This window comes from Artemia sp. Qi Xiang Cuo, chromosome 7 (genome assembly GCF_049724085.1).
Source record: "Artemia sp. Qi Xiang Cuo chromosome 7, ASM4972408v1, whole genome shotgun sequence".
NCBI classification, from domain to species: Eukaryota; Metazoa; Arthropoda; class Branchiopoda; order Anostraca; family Artemiidae; genus Artemia; species Artemia sp. Qi Xiang Cuo.
This window is the reverse complement of record NC_142800.1, coordinates 73,875,375-73,891,944: the sequence shown is the minus strand read 5'-3', so window position 1 is coordinate 73,891,944 and position 16,570 is coordinate 73,875,375. Positions and strand designations below refer to the sequence as shown.

The following is a 16,570-nucleotide window of genomic DNA, read 5'->3' as shown; positions in this document are numbered from 1 at the left end:
AGCAAAAGTGAAAGCTGATGCATTATTTCACGCATGTCATAATATGACAAGCTCAAAGTATAGCCTAGATTTGGCACGGTATTTGACCAAAATTATTTACCACAGAGAGCGATTCAGAAATGAATCACCTTTAACGCATGATCGAGAACGATAAACTCCCTGACATAGAATCAAGGGCATTTCAGTATATCTAACAACTGTGTACAGTCATGACAACTAACATTAACGATTTTGTTGCTGGAAACCTGGAATTGGTAAGTCCTACTGTGGAAACTGTTACACTGGATGGCTCAGGACAAATAGGAATAAAATTTGAAAAGGGTCACTCTAAGAAAGGGAGCGATGCTTCAGATATCTCAACAAAAAGTGAGTCTCCAAATTTACCAAGGCGTGATGGATTAAATGCGTTTGATAACACTATCTTTGAAACGCCGAATAAACTTCCGAATTATCTAAATACTTCAACCGGGCTTTCGCCTGATTTAAGCTTATCGCCAGAAGTTTTAGCTGGTAGAAAATTGAGTGGAACTTCGCTAGATAACACATTTACAGACTCTTTTATTGAAATTCTACCCGAGAAAGAGAAATCAGTTACTCCTCTAGATGCCGGGTCCACTAAATCAGAAAATAAGGCAGCGAGTAACACTGAGATATTCTCCAACTCTTTAACTGAAACTCCTGTTTTAGGACAGTCTGAAAAAGATTCGAATTTTATCCCTAAAGAAGTTATGGAATATAATACTAATATTCCAGTTTCTTCATCTAATGAGGCCAAACCCACGCCGAATGGGGAAAATTCTCCTAGAAAAGTCGACACGGAGCATGCACCTATAGCAGCAGACGCCAAAGACTTTGAAATAATCGATATGAAAAAGGATCAACGGCGTATTGAGGAAAAAGAGAGCCATGAATTCGATGGGGAGGTAGCTGAGCGATATGAAGAATTAATTGCAGAATCTATAAAAAGCGAAGGTAAGCATGTTTGTCTTGTGTTAATTTTTGCGACAATGGACTGTTATTTGTTCATTTTACACGTAATCTTGAGTGGCGACGTTTATAAAACAACATAACACAACATCAACATTTAAAATTTTAAACTAGCCTAAAGCTCTTAATAGAACTTGAGCGTCTGGAGCAACTAAAATCGGTGCCTTGGAACCCGGGTTGGGGATCAGTGAATCTAAAATCGGGGCAGGCGCATGCTCATTTCGGTACTGTTGGGCTTAATGGTACACTCGAAAGAAGTCAAGTTCGGTTAATGCTAATCAAAAATCAAACAGTTCGTGGTAATGAACTATAAGTAAGGAGCGACCCGGCTCAATAGTATCCAAAACTCTAAAAATTGGAATTTTGATACCAGTAGATACATCAAAAGAATTGGACTTCTATGCTGATTTCAAATATAAAAGTTTTATCAAACTTAGTCTAATCGATCAAAAGTTACGAGCCTGAAAAAATTTGCCTAATTTTTGAAAAAAAGGGGGAAACATCCCCTAAAAGTGATCGAATCTTAATGAAAATCAAACCATCATATTCAGCGTAACACAAAACCCTACTGTAGATGTTTCAAGCTCCTATCTGAAAAAAATGTGGAATTTTGTATTTTGTGGGATTATTTCAGCCTCAATGAGTGAAAACTCGGGTCAGAATCAATAAAATTTAATATGAACAGAACTCCTTATTTCGAGGATCTGTTACGTGGAAGGATCTTTCCATGGAAGATGTGTCCTTGGGGGAAGGGACATTTCTATGAAAGGGGCGCCGGATTTCCCAGCATTTAAAAAAGCGATCAGACATTAAATATAAAAAATACAAGTTTCTTCAACTGAAAGTAAGGAGCAACATTAAAGCTTAAAACGAGCAGAAGTTATTACGTGTATGAGGGGGTTCGCCCCCTAGTCAATACCTCGCTCTTTACGCTAAAGTTTTTTTTGTACTTTCAAAAGAGCTATCTATTCTAATTAAATGGCCTTTGTTATTCAGGGATTTGTGATTCGGACAAAATTCGAACTTTAGCGTAAAGAGGGAGGTATTGACTAGGGGGCGAACCCCCTCATAAACGTACTAATTTCTGCTCGTTTTAAGTTTTAATGTTGTTCCTTACTTTCAGTTGAAAAAACTTGTTTTTTTTTATTTAATAATAAAATAGGGTGAATATATAATGGTTTAGAAACAAATTTGGGCTATATATTGCACATTAGGGGGGTGGGGGTAAAGCATAGCATATATTAAATACGTAACCTAACCTAGGTACCCCCCCCCCCTAAACTCCAAAAAAAAACAGTTAAATATTATAAATTCAATGAGAAACCACGTTCTTGGATCAATTTAGATAGCAATTACCCGCTTTACGGGTCTTCATCACTGCATTCCTTCGGCAGTCTATAGCGCTGTGTACCATTTAGTGCAACTGTACCCTCATTTCTATACCCAAGAAATTTGAAACTATGTAAACTGTTTGAAACTATGTGAAGTCACGGATGATGGTTGATAATCTTGGTTCTCAGGAATAACATTAAAATAATGGTGAACATTATGGTGCATACGATGGGAACCAATGGGATGATAATTTGCAAGAACCGTTTTTCTGGGAAAACATTAATGAATAAATTAGACGAAAAAGAAAGGAACAAATATTTATTGATGTAATGCCTCTAACCCCTCCCCGAAGATAAAAAAAATGTAAAATCATAAGAATGAAACCTCTTTTTCTGCTACAAAGTATTTGTGGTTGCTCTGACCAAGGAAAATAACAGAAAAATCCACAGAACCCTACCCTTAGGACTAGTCATTTTTATTTTATTTAATTTTTATTTAATTTTTTTCCTGATCCTCATCTTTAAAAAAAACAAAAACCCATATAAAATATAATAACAAATAAATAATATAAAATATACATATACAAAACATACAAAAAAATACAATAAAAACTACAAAACTAAAAATAAAAAAATAAAAAATCTCACATTTAGAATAATATCAAATAATTCTTCTCTTCTCCCTTACATTTTAGTGAATTGACAATGCAAATAGAAGATACCTAAGACCTCCTTTAAGTGACAACCCTTGAATGCTATTTGCAATGAAGATATATTGGAAAAATCGTTCTGTTCTGTCTTTTACACAAAAAGATTATTGATTCTCCAATACGACAATGATAAATTAATAATATTTAATAAATTTTCAATGATAATAAATTAATACATACCAGTGAAATTTCACTCAGAAAGGATCAAGAGGAAATTCAGGGGGGCGACAGATCCACTCTTATCTAAAGTGCTACTCGTTGGTTTTACGTTTAAATTCTCATTTCTACTCTTTCTAAAATGTTATTTTTAAACATTGAAACGCGTATTTATTGGTGACTAATGGTAACCAAATATCTAAGTTTCTAACACCGTGTTTCCTAATATGGCAGATCGTTGGTCATTGGCTTAAATAAATAAATAAAACAAGTTTTTTTCAAATGAAAGTAAGGAGCAACATTAAAACTTAAAAATCACAGAAATTTTTACGCATATGAAGGGGACTGTCCCCTCTTCAGCACCTAATTATTTGCGCTAATGTCTTTTAGTACTTCTAAAAAAGCATCTTTTTGTTCTAATTAAACGACCCTTGTGTTTCAGGAGTCATTCTTAGAGAATTGGGACAAAATTCAAACTTTAGCGTAAAGAGCGAGTTGTTGAGGAGGGGGCAATCCCCTTCATATATGCAATATTTTTTTTCGTTCTAAGTTTTAATGTTGCTCTTTACTTTCACTTGAAAAAAAAACTTGTTATTTCTATTTAATTTCTGGTCGTTCTTTAAATAACGCCAGGAAATCTGGCCCCACCTCCTCTGAGAAATCCGCCTCCTTGCGAAAATATCCTCTAGACAGCTCAATAACGGTGAAAATTTACCCCGGACGATTACCCTTAACAACTCCTCGTGTAAAATTTAGACGGAAAAGAGAAAACAAGACACATAAAAAGAATGTGTTGTTGGAAATCTGACAAATTCCCCCAGTGTGTAATTTCCCCTGACAAGTTCACCCCCAGAAAATTTCCCTCCCTATGGAAAAAAAACGGCATAAACTTCGCCCCCCCCCACCCACTCGAAAATGTATACATACTTCCCAAAAACAAATACTATGCGTAAACAATAGACAAATGTTATAACTTAAGGACCTTTCCCCTGGGTTTATGGGGGAAGGGTCATTTTATATGCAAAGGCATAGTTATTGGGTCTTCAAACTATGATGAACAAAATGGCTATCTCAAAATTTTCATCGGACGATTTTGAGAAAAAAGGGGTGAGGGGGGGGCCTTGTTGCACTCCAATACTTTTTGGGCACTAAAAACGGGCACTAGTACTTTTAATTTCCATTTGAATTAGTCCTTCTCATAATGCTCTAGGACCACTGGGTCGATACGATCACCCCTAGGAAAAAAGCAACAAATAAACACGCATCCGTGACCTTTCTTCTGGTAAAAATTCAAAATTCCAAATTTTTGGCATATAGGAGCTTGAAACTTCTACAGTATGGTTTTCTGATACGCTGAATCTGATGGTGTGATTTTCATTAAGATTCTATTACTTTTAGCAGGGGGGACAATCTCCTTTTTTCCCTCTTTTTTTGAAAATCAGGCAAATTTTCTAAGGCTCATAGCCTTTAATAGGTAATTAATTAAAACAACTTTTTCCACCAAATAAGTTTTTCAAAGAAAAGTGAAGAACACCATTAAACAAAAAATGAGCAAAAATAAAATCAAATAATCTACCGAGCGTGAAACTACCACAAATCAGCATCGATAAATAAATAAAACCCAAAACGAACAGAAATTACAATAAATAACCGAGTCAACCTTAAAACGAACAGAAAGTAACATAAGTTGGGCTCAAAATCCCTATGCCTTCCCAAGGCCAGAACCTAGTTTGCACTTTACTGAAAAAAATATAAATGTTTTTACTTTTATAACTTTAATAAATACAATAATATTAACATTTTGATTACTAAATATCAGTATATGTATATTAAACTGACAATACACATTCATAACTTACAACCTCCAGGGCATAACTTACAACCCTTGCCCTGTGGGCTAAGGGGGAGTGTCCTCCTCAAAAACATAATTTCTATGTGGAAATCCACAACACTGAAAAAAATGGCTATCTAAAAATTTTGATTGGATATGTTTGGGGAAAAGGTGGGTGAGAGAGGGCAGCTAGTTGCCCTCAAATCACTTTCGACTATTAAAAAGGGCACTAGACCTTTGAATTTCCAATCGAATGAGCCCTTTTTCAAGTTTCTACGACAAAGATTTCAATAAAAACTTATATGTCCCCAGGGCATAACTTATAACCCTTGCCCTGAAGGCTGTAGGGGGAGTGTCCTGCTCAAAGTTATAATTTCCTGAACTTAAACTGTGTGGAAAAAATGGCTATCTCAAAATATTGATTGGATGTGTTTGGGGAAATGGTGGGCGTGGAAGGGGTGTTAGTTGCCTTCCAATTACTTTCGACTATTAAAAAGAAAACTAGCCATTTCAATTTTAATCGAATGAGCCCTTTTTTGAGGTTTCTACAACAACACATTCTATAAACTTTGTATGCCCCCAGGGCATAACTTACAACCCTTTCCCTGATTGCTGTGAGGGGGTTGTCATCCTCAAAGACCTAATTTACAGAACTTTGAATTACGGTGAATAAAATGGATGGGTTTGGAGAAAAGGTGGGCGTGAGAGGGGGTTAGTTGCCCTCTAATCACTTTCGACTATTAAAAAGGGCACTAGCCTTTTGCACTTCCAATCAAATGTGCCATTTTTGAAGTTTCTACGATAAAAACTTCTATAAAAAACCTTATATACCCCCGGGGTGGGAAGGCATAAATTACCACCCTTACCCTCAAGGCTCTGGGCGATTTTCCTGCTCAAAAACATAATTTCTATGTGGAAATCAACTACTCTGAACAAAATGGTTATCTCAAAATTTTGATTTGATGTGTTTCGGGAAATGGTGGGCGTGGAAGGGGTGTTAGTGGCCTTCCAATCACTTTCGACTATTGAAATGGGCACAAGCGACTCCAATTTCCAATTGAATGAGCCCTTTTCGAAGTTTCTACGACAACTTCTTTGATACGAAGTGGCCTGCTCTAAAGGGAAAAAATAATAAATGATACATTGTGCCAACATCGTTTTTATATGCCCTCAGGGCATAACTTAAAAGCCTTGTCCCGAGTGTTTTGGGGGAGTTTCCTCCTCAAAAACATATTTTCTATCTGAAAATCAGCTACGCTGAACAAAATGGCTATCTCAAAATTTTGATTGGATGTGTTTGGGGGAAGTATGGGTGTGGGGGGGGGGCTAGTTGCCCTCCAATCACTTTTGACTATTAAAAAAGCCACTAGCCCTTTGAATTTTCAATTGAATGAGCCTTTTTTGAAGTTTTTACGACAACCAGCCCCCTCCCAAACTTTTTTTAGTTCCCCTCCTCCAAAATTTTTGATCAAAATTTTGAGATAGACATCTGTTTCAAAATAGTCGAAAACACAAATGGCTATGCCTACGGGGATGATATAACCCCCACAGCTTTTGAGAGGGATGCTAAAGACAATAAAACACACTTTGTGCGTGCTGATTGTCAGAAGGACGTATGATCATCAATATCTAAGGAACGGCTGAAGGTATTAAGTTGAAAATTTCAGGGAATGCTGAAGGGGATATTGAAGAGCTATCAGAGGGTGATCAGCCCCCCTCCCCTCTTGCCCTTTTTAGATGTTCCCTCTCCTCATCACCAATCAACATTTTGAAAAGGCAATTTTGTTCAAACCAGTCAAAAGGTCTAGTAACTATACCTCCGGGGATGCAATGTCCCCCACAGCCCTCGTGGTAAGGAATGTAAATTATGCAATTTGCCCTCTTTTACATGAAAGATTTATCATTAGGAAAACGAGGAAATTTTGATTCTAGGTGCGTTCGAAAAGGCTAAGGATATTAAGGCAAAACTTTGGGGAATGTTGAGAGGCATTTTAAACTAAATCTAAAGATACTACGCTCATCCTGTTTATCAAAAAGGTGCATTTGTAATTTCAAAAGAACGACTGAGGTTATTAAGTTTAAAGTTTCAGGGAATGTTGAGGAAGATGCTAAAAAGTTGGTCAGATGGCAACTAGTCCCCCTCCCATTCCCTTTTTAGCTTTCCTCCCTCCAAAACGATAAATAAAAGTTCAAATAGGGATAAAATCCTTTTAATAGACAGTGATAAATTTCATAGAAAAATACTAGATGTTTTGGTCATATATGCAGTGACCGTCATCAGTAGTAATACTTTCATTTATCATCATCGAAAGGCAGTGTGGTCTTTGAAATTATCTACCTCCTCCAAAGATGTCTAATCAAAACTTTGGAATAGCTTTCATGTTCAAAATAGTCTAAAAGTTAAATAATTATACCTCCGGAGATGACTTACCCCCGAAGCCCGCGGGGCAAGTGTTGTAAATTATATAAGGTGCCCAATGTTTATATACAAGGTTGGGTATTCCGGAAAGGTGGCATGTTTGATCCTGAGTCTGCAAAAATACAAAGAATATTATGGCGAACTTTTAGATAATGTTGAGGGGGATGTAAAAACAAAATCAAAGCATACAAGACCCTTTCCCTCTTGCCCTTTTAGATCCTCCCCTTAACACTGATAGAGATTTTGAAAGACCATTTTATTCAAAATAGTCACTGCGTCTAATAGCTAAGCCCCTAGGGATGCCATGCCCCCACCATCCCTGGGGCCAATAATGTAAATTATGCAATCTGTTCATTTTTGACATACGCGATAGGAAAAGGGGGAATGTTTAATCCTGGGTGTGTCGAAAAAGACTAAAGGTATTGAGGTAAAATTTTGGGAAATGTTGATGGGTAAGTTGAGCTAGATCAAAAGAAACTATATGTATCCAAGCTATCAAAAACGTCTATCTGTAATATCTTAGGAACAGGCAAGGATAATAACTTGAAACTTTTAGGACTGCTACTTCTATTATTGTAGCTGCAAATGAGACTGGTTGTGACTCCAGCTGTGAGTAGCTGTGACTACTCTCAATTGCGACAACTTACAACTGTGACTGCGATTGCTTGCCACTACTACTACATCTATTTCTGACTACTTTCAGAGGATTTTAAGGAGGATGTTGAACTTTGAAACTCTAGTGTTGAAAAAAAAAACATCACTTTGATGTTTTGATAGTTTGATGTAACTATAATGTTGAAAAAAAAAACTTTGATATTTAAAAGGGGAATATTGAAAAACTTTAAGCTTGGCAATCAAAAATGAACAGAAATTAAAGAAAATAAAATCTTTCCGAAATAGAACTTTTTCAAGGACAAGTAAAGAGCTGAATTAAACTTAAGACTAGCCGAAATAAATTCCCAAAATAACTCAAACTCAAAATCACCAGAAAATACTATTAAAGAATAAAAGAAACCCAAAACAAACAAAAATTAAACAAAGAATCATAGCAAACAAACATAGAACAGGTACTAATATAAATGAATAAATAAATCTTAGAACTAGCAAACCTCAAATTGAATTTTGAAATTAAACTTAAAACAAACAAAATTCACAACAAACAAGAGTTTGGCTACTGCCCCTTGCCTAAATTCTAAAACTACTGCATCAACTTGCGCTTTAGTGAAAACGAATTTTATAATGAACTTTTTGTTTGTATTTACGACATTGAAAATAAAGACAAAAATTATATTGGAACAAAATCTTGAACTGATGGGCTTGATTTAGTTTAATTTTATTAGTTCTTTCCAAGGACCACTCAAAAAACATATGCTTTTCAATATGTTCTTGCTGGTTTAAAAGCTTTCCCTTAGTCAATTTATCAAGTTATACAAAAAATCAAGTTAAAGTAAGGAGCAACATTAAAACTTAAAATGATCAGACATCGTTCCTTATATAAGGACGACTTCCCCCGTCTCAATCCCTTCCTCATCACGGTAAAGTTTTGTTTCAAAGATTGTTCTTAAGGAATTCGGACAAAAAGTAAACCTTAGCGTAAAGAGCGAAGGATTGAGGAGGGAGCTGTCCCAAATAGCGACGAAGACCACAATGCCTTTTTATCACAAACATCAAAACAAGAAGAACAATAGGGAATTCTTTTCGTAAGGAAGTGGAATTCTAATTTGAATGAATATTTCGGCCCTATGTCCAAGGGTCGTCCTCAGCAAAACATAAATATATAAAAGAAGAAAGACTTACAACAACATACGACCAATAAAACTAAAATGATTTTTTTGTTAAGCAGTCCCAGCATCCTTACTTCAGTGAAGTTCAACCAGGAAGTCCTGGTTGAACTTTTCTGAAGTAAGGATGCTGGGAATGCACTCCATAGGAGCTGTGAGGAGTCATGTTATACCAAGAGATATAGTTATTGGACCTTTCAACTATGCTGAATGAAATGGCCTTATCAAAATTTTTTTAGGATGATTTTGAGAGAAAATGAGATGTGGGAGTGGAGCTAGTTGTCATCCATTGTTTTTGGTCACGTAAAAAGGACACGAGGACTTTCAATTTTCAGTCGAATTGGCCCTCTCCTGATCTTCTATGACTATGACTTAGATACAATCAACACTTGGAAAAAAAAACACAAATAAACACACATCCGTAGCCTTTCTTCTGGCAAAAAAAATGAAAAAATTCCATATTTTTGTAGATATAAGCTTGAAACCGACCTTTACAGTAGAGTTCTCTGATAAACTGAATCTAATGGCGTGATTTTTATTACGGGTCATGTGCCCGCTTTTTTGAGAATCAGACAAGTTTTGTCATTCTCGTTAGTTTTGATGGGTATCACGGAATCAGCATAAAAAAGAGCACTTTATTGAGGTAGTAATTTTCATCAAGATTCATTTTATTAGAGTTTCGGTCATTGAGGCGAGTCACTCCTTACGTACATATCACTACCATGAACTGTTTAATAGCGTGATTCATTCTCGATTTTGCTTCTTCTAACTAAAGAAAGAACTCGATTTGTTGTGTTTTTTTTTTAACTAAAAGTAACCACCCTCGGCCATTTGAATAGTTTGGCTTTTGAATTATTTTCTCAGAATTGTTGTATATTTTGAATATTTTGACATTGAGTTTGGGCCATACATACATTTCAGCATATCATCGAAATCATCATATTCTAAAGCTAAATAAAAGGGGAATTTTTTTCTGTCTTCTGGGATAACCATCCTTGGCTAGTAAATGTATAATAATACTTTTATTTGTTTTTTCTACTGCATAACAGAGGGGAGTCTTTTCGTTTTTTATATTCTATATATGGATCGGCTTTCGCTTCTAGAAGAGAAACCGCAATATTTGCTCGGTTATTAATAAGCGCCCAATGCAGAGGACATTTTCTTCTTCCATCTTTTATATTTGGTTCGATTTTTGCAGCTAGAAAGACTATAATATAATCTTCTCTTTTACAGATGACTGCCAAATGAACAAGAGACTTTTTTGCTTTCATCTTGTAATTTTCTAAGTTTCGGCTATTTGACGTCACTATATTTCTTATAAAATCAAGGTTTTGGAGAAAACTGAAATATGAAGAGGATTCAGGTCTTTGTTATTTTTCTACTGAAAATTGGCATTCTTTTCTTGTCAAAATATAAAATATTTATAGTTGCCAACAACTACAAATAAGAGAAGAGGAATTTTTCCATAATTGTTTCGGGAATTAGTGTCAGAATATGGATTTTTTTCAAAAATCTTTGCGTGCATCTCTTCAGAGATATCTGTCCAGGCAATCACATGAAGTATTATGTTGCCTTTACTATTCACTTTCAGGGAGAATCTACTTTCAAGAATTATATCCACTTTACCCCATTTTGTAATAAATTATTTAGTATCTCAAACTTTGAGTTGTGGCTAGTTATGAAATGATGCAATATCGGTTTTCCATTCTTGGACCTATGATTTGGGGTGAAACCATACTTCAAGGCTTATTTAACATCAATGATGGACTCATGTAAAACAAGTAGCACTTTTTTATTTTTAGTCCATGTTGACCAAAAATATCTTGCAGTTCCAAAATAATCCAAAGCTCCTGAGCTTCAGTGGTCTGAAAACACAAAAAAAACTGCATATACGTAAATAGCACCGTTCCCTCGGGCGTGGTAATATGAGGTAGGACTTGTTCTCTCTGTCTCTATTTCTCTTTCTTCTCTTTTCTTCTATTCTCCTTTCCCCATCGGTTGAAGAGCCTTCTTTGTTAGTGTCAAGATGTCCGTCATCGTTTTTTCCTATCCTGGGAACTCTGTTTGCCAGCTTTAGACCGATTTGGGTAGACAACGTTTGTCTCTCGACATAAAGGGAAAAGTCACCCACTGAAGCAGCTCCTATAATAATCCAAAGCTCCAAAATAATCCAAGATAGCCAGTTTTCTGGCCCGTCCCTCGAAAATTTCTCCCTCTGAACAAAGAATGTGTGATTTTCTCATCTTAGCTAACCTTATCATTTCAACGACCTTTTTCAGCTCTCTTAAGCTAAAGTTTTGCTTTGGCCGAGACACTTTATTCCTAATAGACCTTTCCGCGTATTCTCAAATGCCCTTAGATGTACATAAATCTTTAAGGTGAAGCATAAACCATTGCTCCCCCAAATAAAAAAAAACTATTAGGATGTCTGAAATTCAGTAGCATGGCTAGTATTATAAAAAATTACTAAGTTTTTCTTTTGATAACATTTAACCTCTTCAAGATCCGATATCTGTCGGAATTTTTTATCCATTTTTCTTCTTGTGTTCGAACTTATGGGCTTTTTAGTCAAGACTATTCAGCCCTCTTTCTTCTTTTCTGTATTAATGAGGAGCGTGTGCGTCTTTATACCCTTGAAAGCAAGGCCATACCAAGAGGGAGGGGTTTGAACCCCCTCCAGAAAGGTTTTTTGACTCGTAAAAACATAACAAAAATGGATATAAACAAATTTTATATGCGTTTTTTGAGTTTTTTTGTGTAAAACTCCCCCGAAAAAAATCTTTGAGTAAAACCCCTCCGAACAAAAATCATGGGTACGGCCTTGCTTGAAAGCAGGTGTATTTGCAAATTGCAAGTATTAGACAGTGAAAAGTATATATATTATTTCCTTGCTCAGCTTCAGGATGATTTTGGTTCTGTTGTTGTTTGAGCGAATCAACCGCTCATATACGTGTGATCATCTATTATATCTTGGGTTTTAACTAGAGTCACGTCACTTTGAGTATCACACTGATATATATTTGGCACAATCCACGTCAACATTTAAAATATCATGGGGTGTTACTAAGACGTTGTACAGAGTGTTCCTGTTTAAAAGACTGACATTAGTCTGCATATCACATCTTACTGTGGTTATATAACATTTCTAGAAAAATATAAACGGCCAAAAAAAAGAAAAGATTTTAGTTCTTCTTGAAAACGACGACAAATTTAAAAATTTGCGGAAAGGTCTATTCAGGTCCTAAGTGGCAGTTCATTTTTTTTATCTATGGTTGTTCTCTGGTAGGTTTCAGTTTTCGGAAGCCATTTTGTTTTTTATCATATTCATTATTGTTTTGCATGAACAAGTTAACTCATACCAGCCCTAGTTGAAATTCTCATTGCTCCTTTAAAATGGAAAATTATAACTTTGATACTGACACTCATTATGAACCAGCAAATGCTGAAGGTCTAATGAATTATGATACTGCAGATAATCAAGCTGAGAGCAAACCAGAAGTTAAAGAGGGAAAATCGGATTTGTACCCTAGACCTAGTGCTCCTGAAGTACCTAAAGAAGAACAACAGGTAAGCAAGAGCTAAAACCATTATTCTAGGTGCCTACCAAGTCTAGTTAAAACCTGTATAGAAATCAAGCAGTAATTTGTTGTTGGTAGGCTAGGCCTATAAATGTGGGGCACATTTGAAGGGAGCCCTAAAGATTATGGAAACTATGCCTATAAAACAATTGTAGCCTAAATATCCTACTTCAATATTGTATTGACAAGTGAGCCTATCTTTAAAACCTAATTAATTAGGATTAAGCAAAGTTGTGAAGCTGAAAACAATTTTGTTGTGGCCTACTAGGCTATATTTAAGCAGAAGATCTATTTTGCAAGGTTTCACTTTTATAACACACAGATTTTTAAAGGTCAGGACCCTCTATTGAGAATAAGGAGTAGAGGTAGGTACTTCAAAATACCTTCTTGGGATGTACTTCAGCCTATAGACCCATCCCTAAAAGTTTCACATTCCTAACCTAACCCCATGTTGTTGTTTGGGGTTAGACAGGTTCAACCAATAGGTCATAAGCAATGATATCACTCAATTGTTCTGTGCCTTCTATAATCACTGGCTTGCTTGGGGGATAACACCAGATGGCTAATTTGACAGTGTATATAGGCTATATACACCTTTAAATTAGCCAACTGGCCAACCAGTATTTTAAGCCTAGGAGTCAACCTGGACATAAGGAAACATAGCCTATTAAGAAAACAATTCTTACTCCATAATATGCAGAATAATCCTAGTTAACACATTTTGCAGGAGTAGAGCTATTTCTTCACTTCTTTCCTTGTTTTTCCAGTTTTATAAGAAATTCATGAATTTCTTAGGACCTATATATTCAAAGAATATATACCTCCACCCCCTAGTGTGCAAATATATACCTAGAATTGCATCCTCAATCTAAATATAACACCCATTTGCAACACAATGAACTTTACTCCCATATTAGCCATATGGTGGATGTCTGCTTGCTTGGGTGTCACTTTGGTCAATATTCACTGAACCTGATCATGTAGCACTTATCTTGTTATTGGTAGGGGTAATTCACCTGAAGCAACTGCCTGCATTGAAAAACAAGAATCAAAATAATGCAACTGTGCTTTGTCATACAGCAATTAAAATATATATACAGCACAATTATAATAAATAATACATTTTTACATTATAACCTAATGCATACCTCCATATATAGAAAATAAATCACATAAAATGTGAAAATATAGATAAGGATAATAAAACAAATAAAATAGAAAAAGGATAACTAAGATAAAATAATATAGGAGGGGCATCATGGCCAACAAGATTTAAATAATATGGAGCCATCTACCATTTATCTTGCTTATTATAAGGGTCTTATTATCTTGCTTATTATAATCAGCACCTGCCATCAATTATAAACAGAAACCAGAATGCAAAATACCTTATCAAACAGCAAATACAATGTTTATACAAGTCAATTATAATAAATAATACATTTAACCTGTCACCTAGATCAAATTATAAACAACTAAGGCAATTCTGAAAAAGGAAACATGCAGGAAAAAAAACCTCACCCCTTTCTAAGATAGCAAAAAGTTACTAATGTAGAAAATTGATGCTATCTAGCTAACCTAACTTAACCTAAATTTATGAATATTTACCTATTTGTATCTTTTTGGTAGATGGCAGTGATGGGGTTTAACTTTTATATTTAGACAATTTAAAATAGATAAATGCTTTGAAATCTGTTTATTTTTCACGTTTAAGAAAATTTTACAACAGTGAAGGTAGTGAGGATGAATATGTGATGGGACTGGAAAATATGTTAACTAGGATTTTGTATATTATTAAGTAAGAATTATTTTCTTAACATGTCTCCTTATGACCTGGTTTTGTTGTGAATTTTAAATCCTAAGGTTGAAGAACCTGTAGATGTTGCCAGGTAATGCTGACTCAATATTCATGTCACAGTTCATGAGTAGATCCTCACTAATTACATATATACAGGACAGTTTTGTTTCATTGTTGGGTGTCACTAGATGTATTTCTAGTTGGGCATGTTTGAGGGCTAAAAGGTGTGTTACCCAGCTACAATTGCTACTGTTACCAGCTACCTTTTCTTAAATTTATTTCATGGGTTTAGAAGATTGCATAGCTTACATAATAGTCTAGGTTTGCACTTAGGCTAGTATATCTGAATAATAACAAAAATGTTTTACCTCTTTTGAGTTCTTAATCTGCTGTATAATTCTAGATGAACTATTTTTTGCTACCTTGGAAATGGGTTAGGTTAGGAAAATGAAACTTTCAGGAATGGATCAAGGCCTACAGACTAAAGTGTGTCCTGGTAATGTATTTTGAACTACCTACCTCCACTCCTCCCTATGGAGGGCACTGACCTTTCATGACATTTTAAAATCTTTATTTTGTAAACATAGAAGCTTGCAAAATAGATCACCTTACCTTAATCACCTTAATCCATTTGAGAGCTTTAAGGTCCTCTGGCCCTGTAGTGCTCTTGAGTTGACAACTCCCAATTGAACCTCCACTGCCTCTTCTCCCACTCCTTGTCAAGGTGGCATTTGAAAGACTGTATGGAGGGAGCACTGACAGTTGAGTCCTTCAATTGATTCCAATGGTTTATGACTCTTCTTGAGAAGCACATTTGACAGGTTCTTATTCAGGAGCTTAATTTCGGCAGCTTCTTGGAGTGTCCTCTTGTGTAATGATGGCTGGTGCTATGACTGCTGCTAAAGATGGTAGACTTTTCTTCTCAAAGTTTGTAAGTCAGCATCATATCACTATATATGTGTTTGTAGACAAGGGTAGGTAGCTTAAGTTGCTTGAGGTGGTCCTCATATGAAGTTGATTTTAGGCTTTTCATGCACTTTGTTGCTCGCCTCTGAATATTTTCAATGAGCCTTACATCTTGCTGATAAGAAGGACCTGCAAGGCACATGCCAAAATCAAGATGGGGTCTGATAAGGGCTTTATATAATTTTATGAATATTGTTGCCTCTTGGCTACTATGGTCTGTTTTAATAGGCCAAGGCTGGAATTTGCATGGGAAACAACATGCTGAATGTGGCTGTGGAACTTCAACTTGTTGTTGATGATGCCACCAAGGTCCCTTTCTTCTTCTCTATTCTCTAGACATTCCCTTGTTTTTGTGATGGGATTGTAAATTGAGTAGATAGCCATTGGGTTGTTAGGTCCAAGGTGTAAAATACAGCAATTGATTGTATTGAATTGAAGGAGCCAGTCTTGAGTCCAATCCTGTAGCCTGTCTATGTCATGTTGGATGGTCTGTGGATTTACAATGCTGAACAGTTTGGCATCATCCATGAACAAATGCATACTATTATCTACATGATTGAAAATGTTGTTGATGTACATCAAGAAAAGGGTTGGGCCTAGTACAGTTCCTTGTGGTACCCTGCTCATTACCATGGCCTCATGGGAGTAGATTGGCTGGCCATCCATCTTGAATAAGCAGACTTTCTGCTTGCAGTTGATGAGTTGATGAATTCATTAGCCAGTCTATCACACTGAATTGATGCCAGAGGCAAATAATATGGAGTGCAATTGAGTGTGTGGTACCTTGGCAAATTCCAGCAGCAGTAGGTCAACTGGATGTCCTTGGTCAATCAGATTTGTAATTTCTTTGTATGATTCCAATAGGTTTGTTTTGATTAGTTTTCCTGACTGGAATCCATGCTGCTTGGGCAACAAGATCCTGTTTGTTGTTAAATGTTCAAGAATTGAATCATTGACTATGTGTTCAAGTATCTTAAGAACAGCCAAAGTTAGGCTAATAGGTCAATAATTCT

The 16,570-nt window shown here is 35.7% G+C and overlaps 1 protein-coding gene across 1 annotated transcript in view; it reads left to right on the top strand.

The window, feature by feature from the left end:
• Positions 1 to 209: 209 nt before the first annotated feature.
• The window catches only part of LOC148950671 (uncharacterized), a 78,121-nt gene continuing 61,760 nt past the window's right edge, over positions 210 to 16,570 (top strand). Inside the window, exons 1-2 of the mRNA XM_089092555.1 lie at positions 210 to 972; positions 12,688 to 12,782. Of these exons, the coding sequence (XP_088948681.1) occupies positions 210 to 972; positions 12,688 to 12,782 (858 nt within the window). The remainder of the gene's footprint in view (positions 973 to 12,687; positions 12,783 to 16,570) is intronic.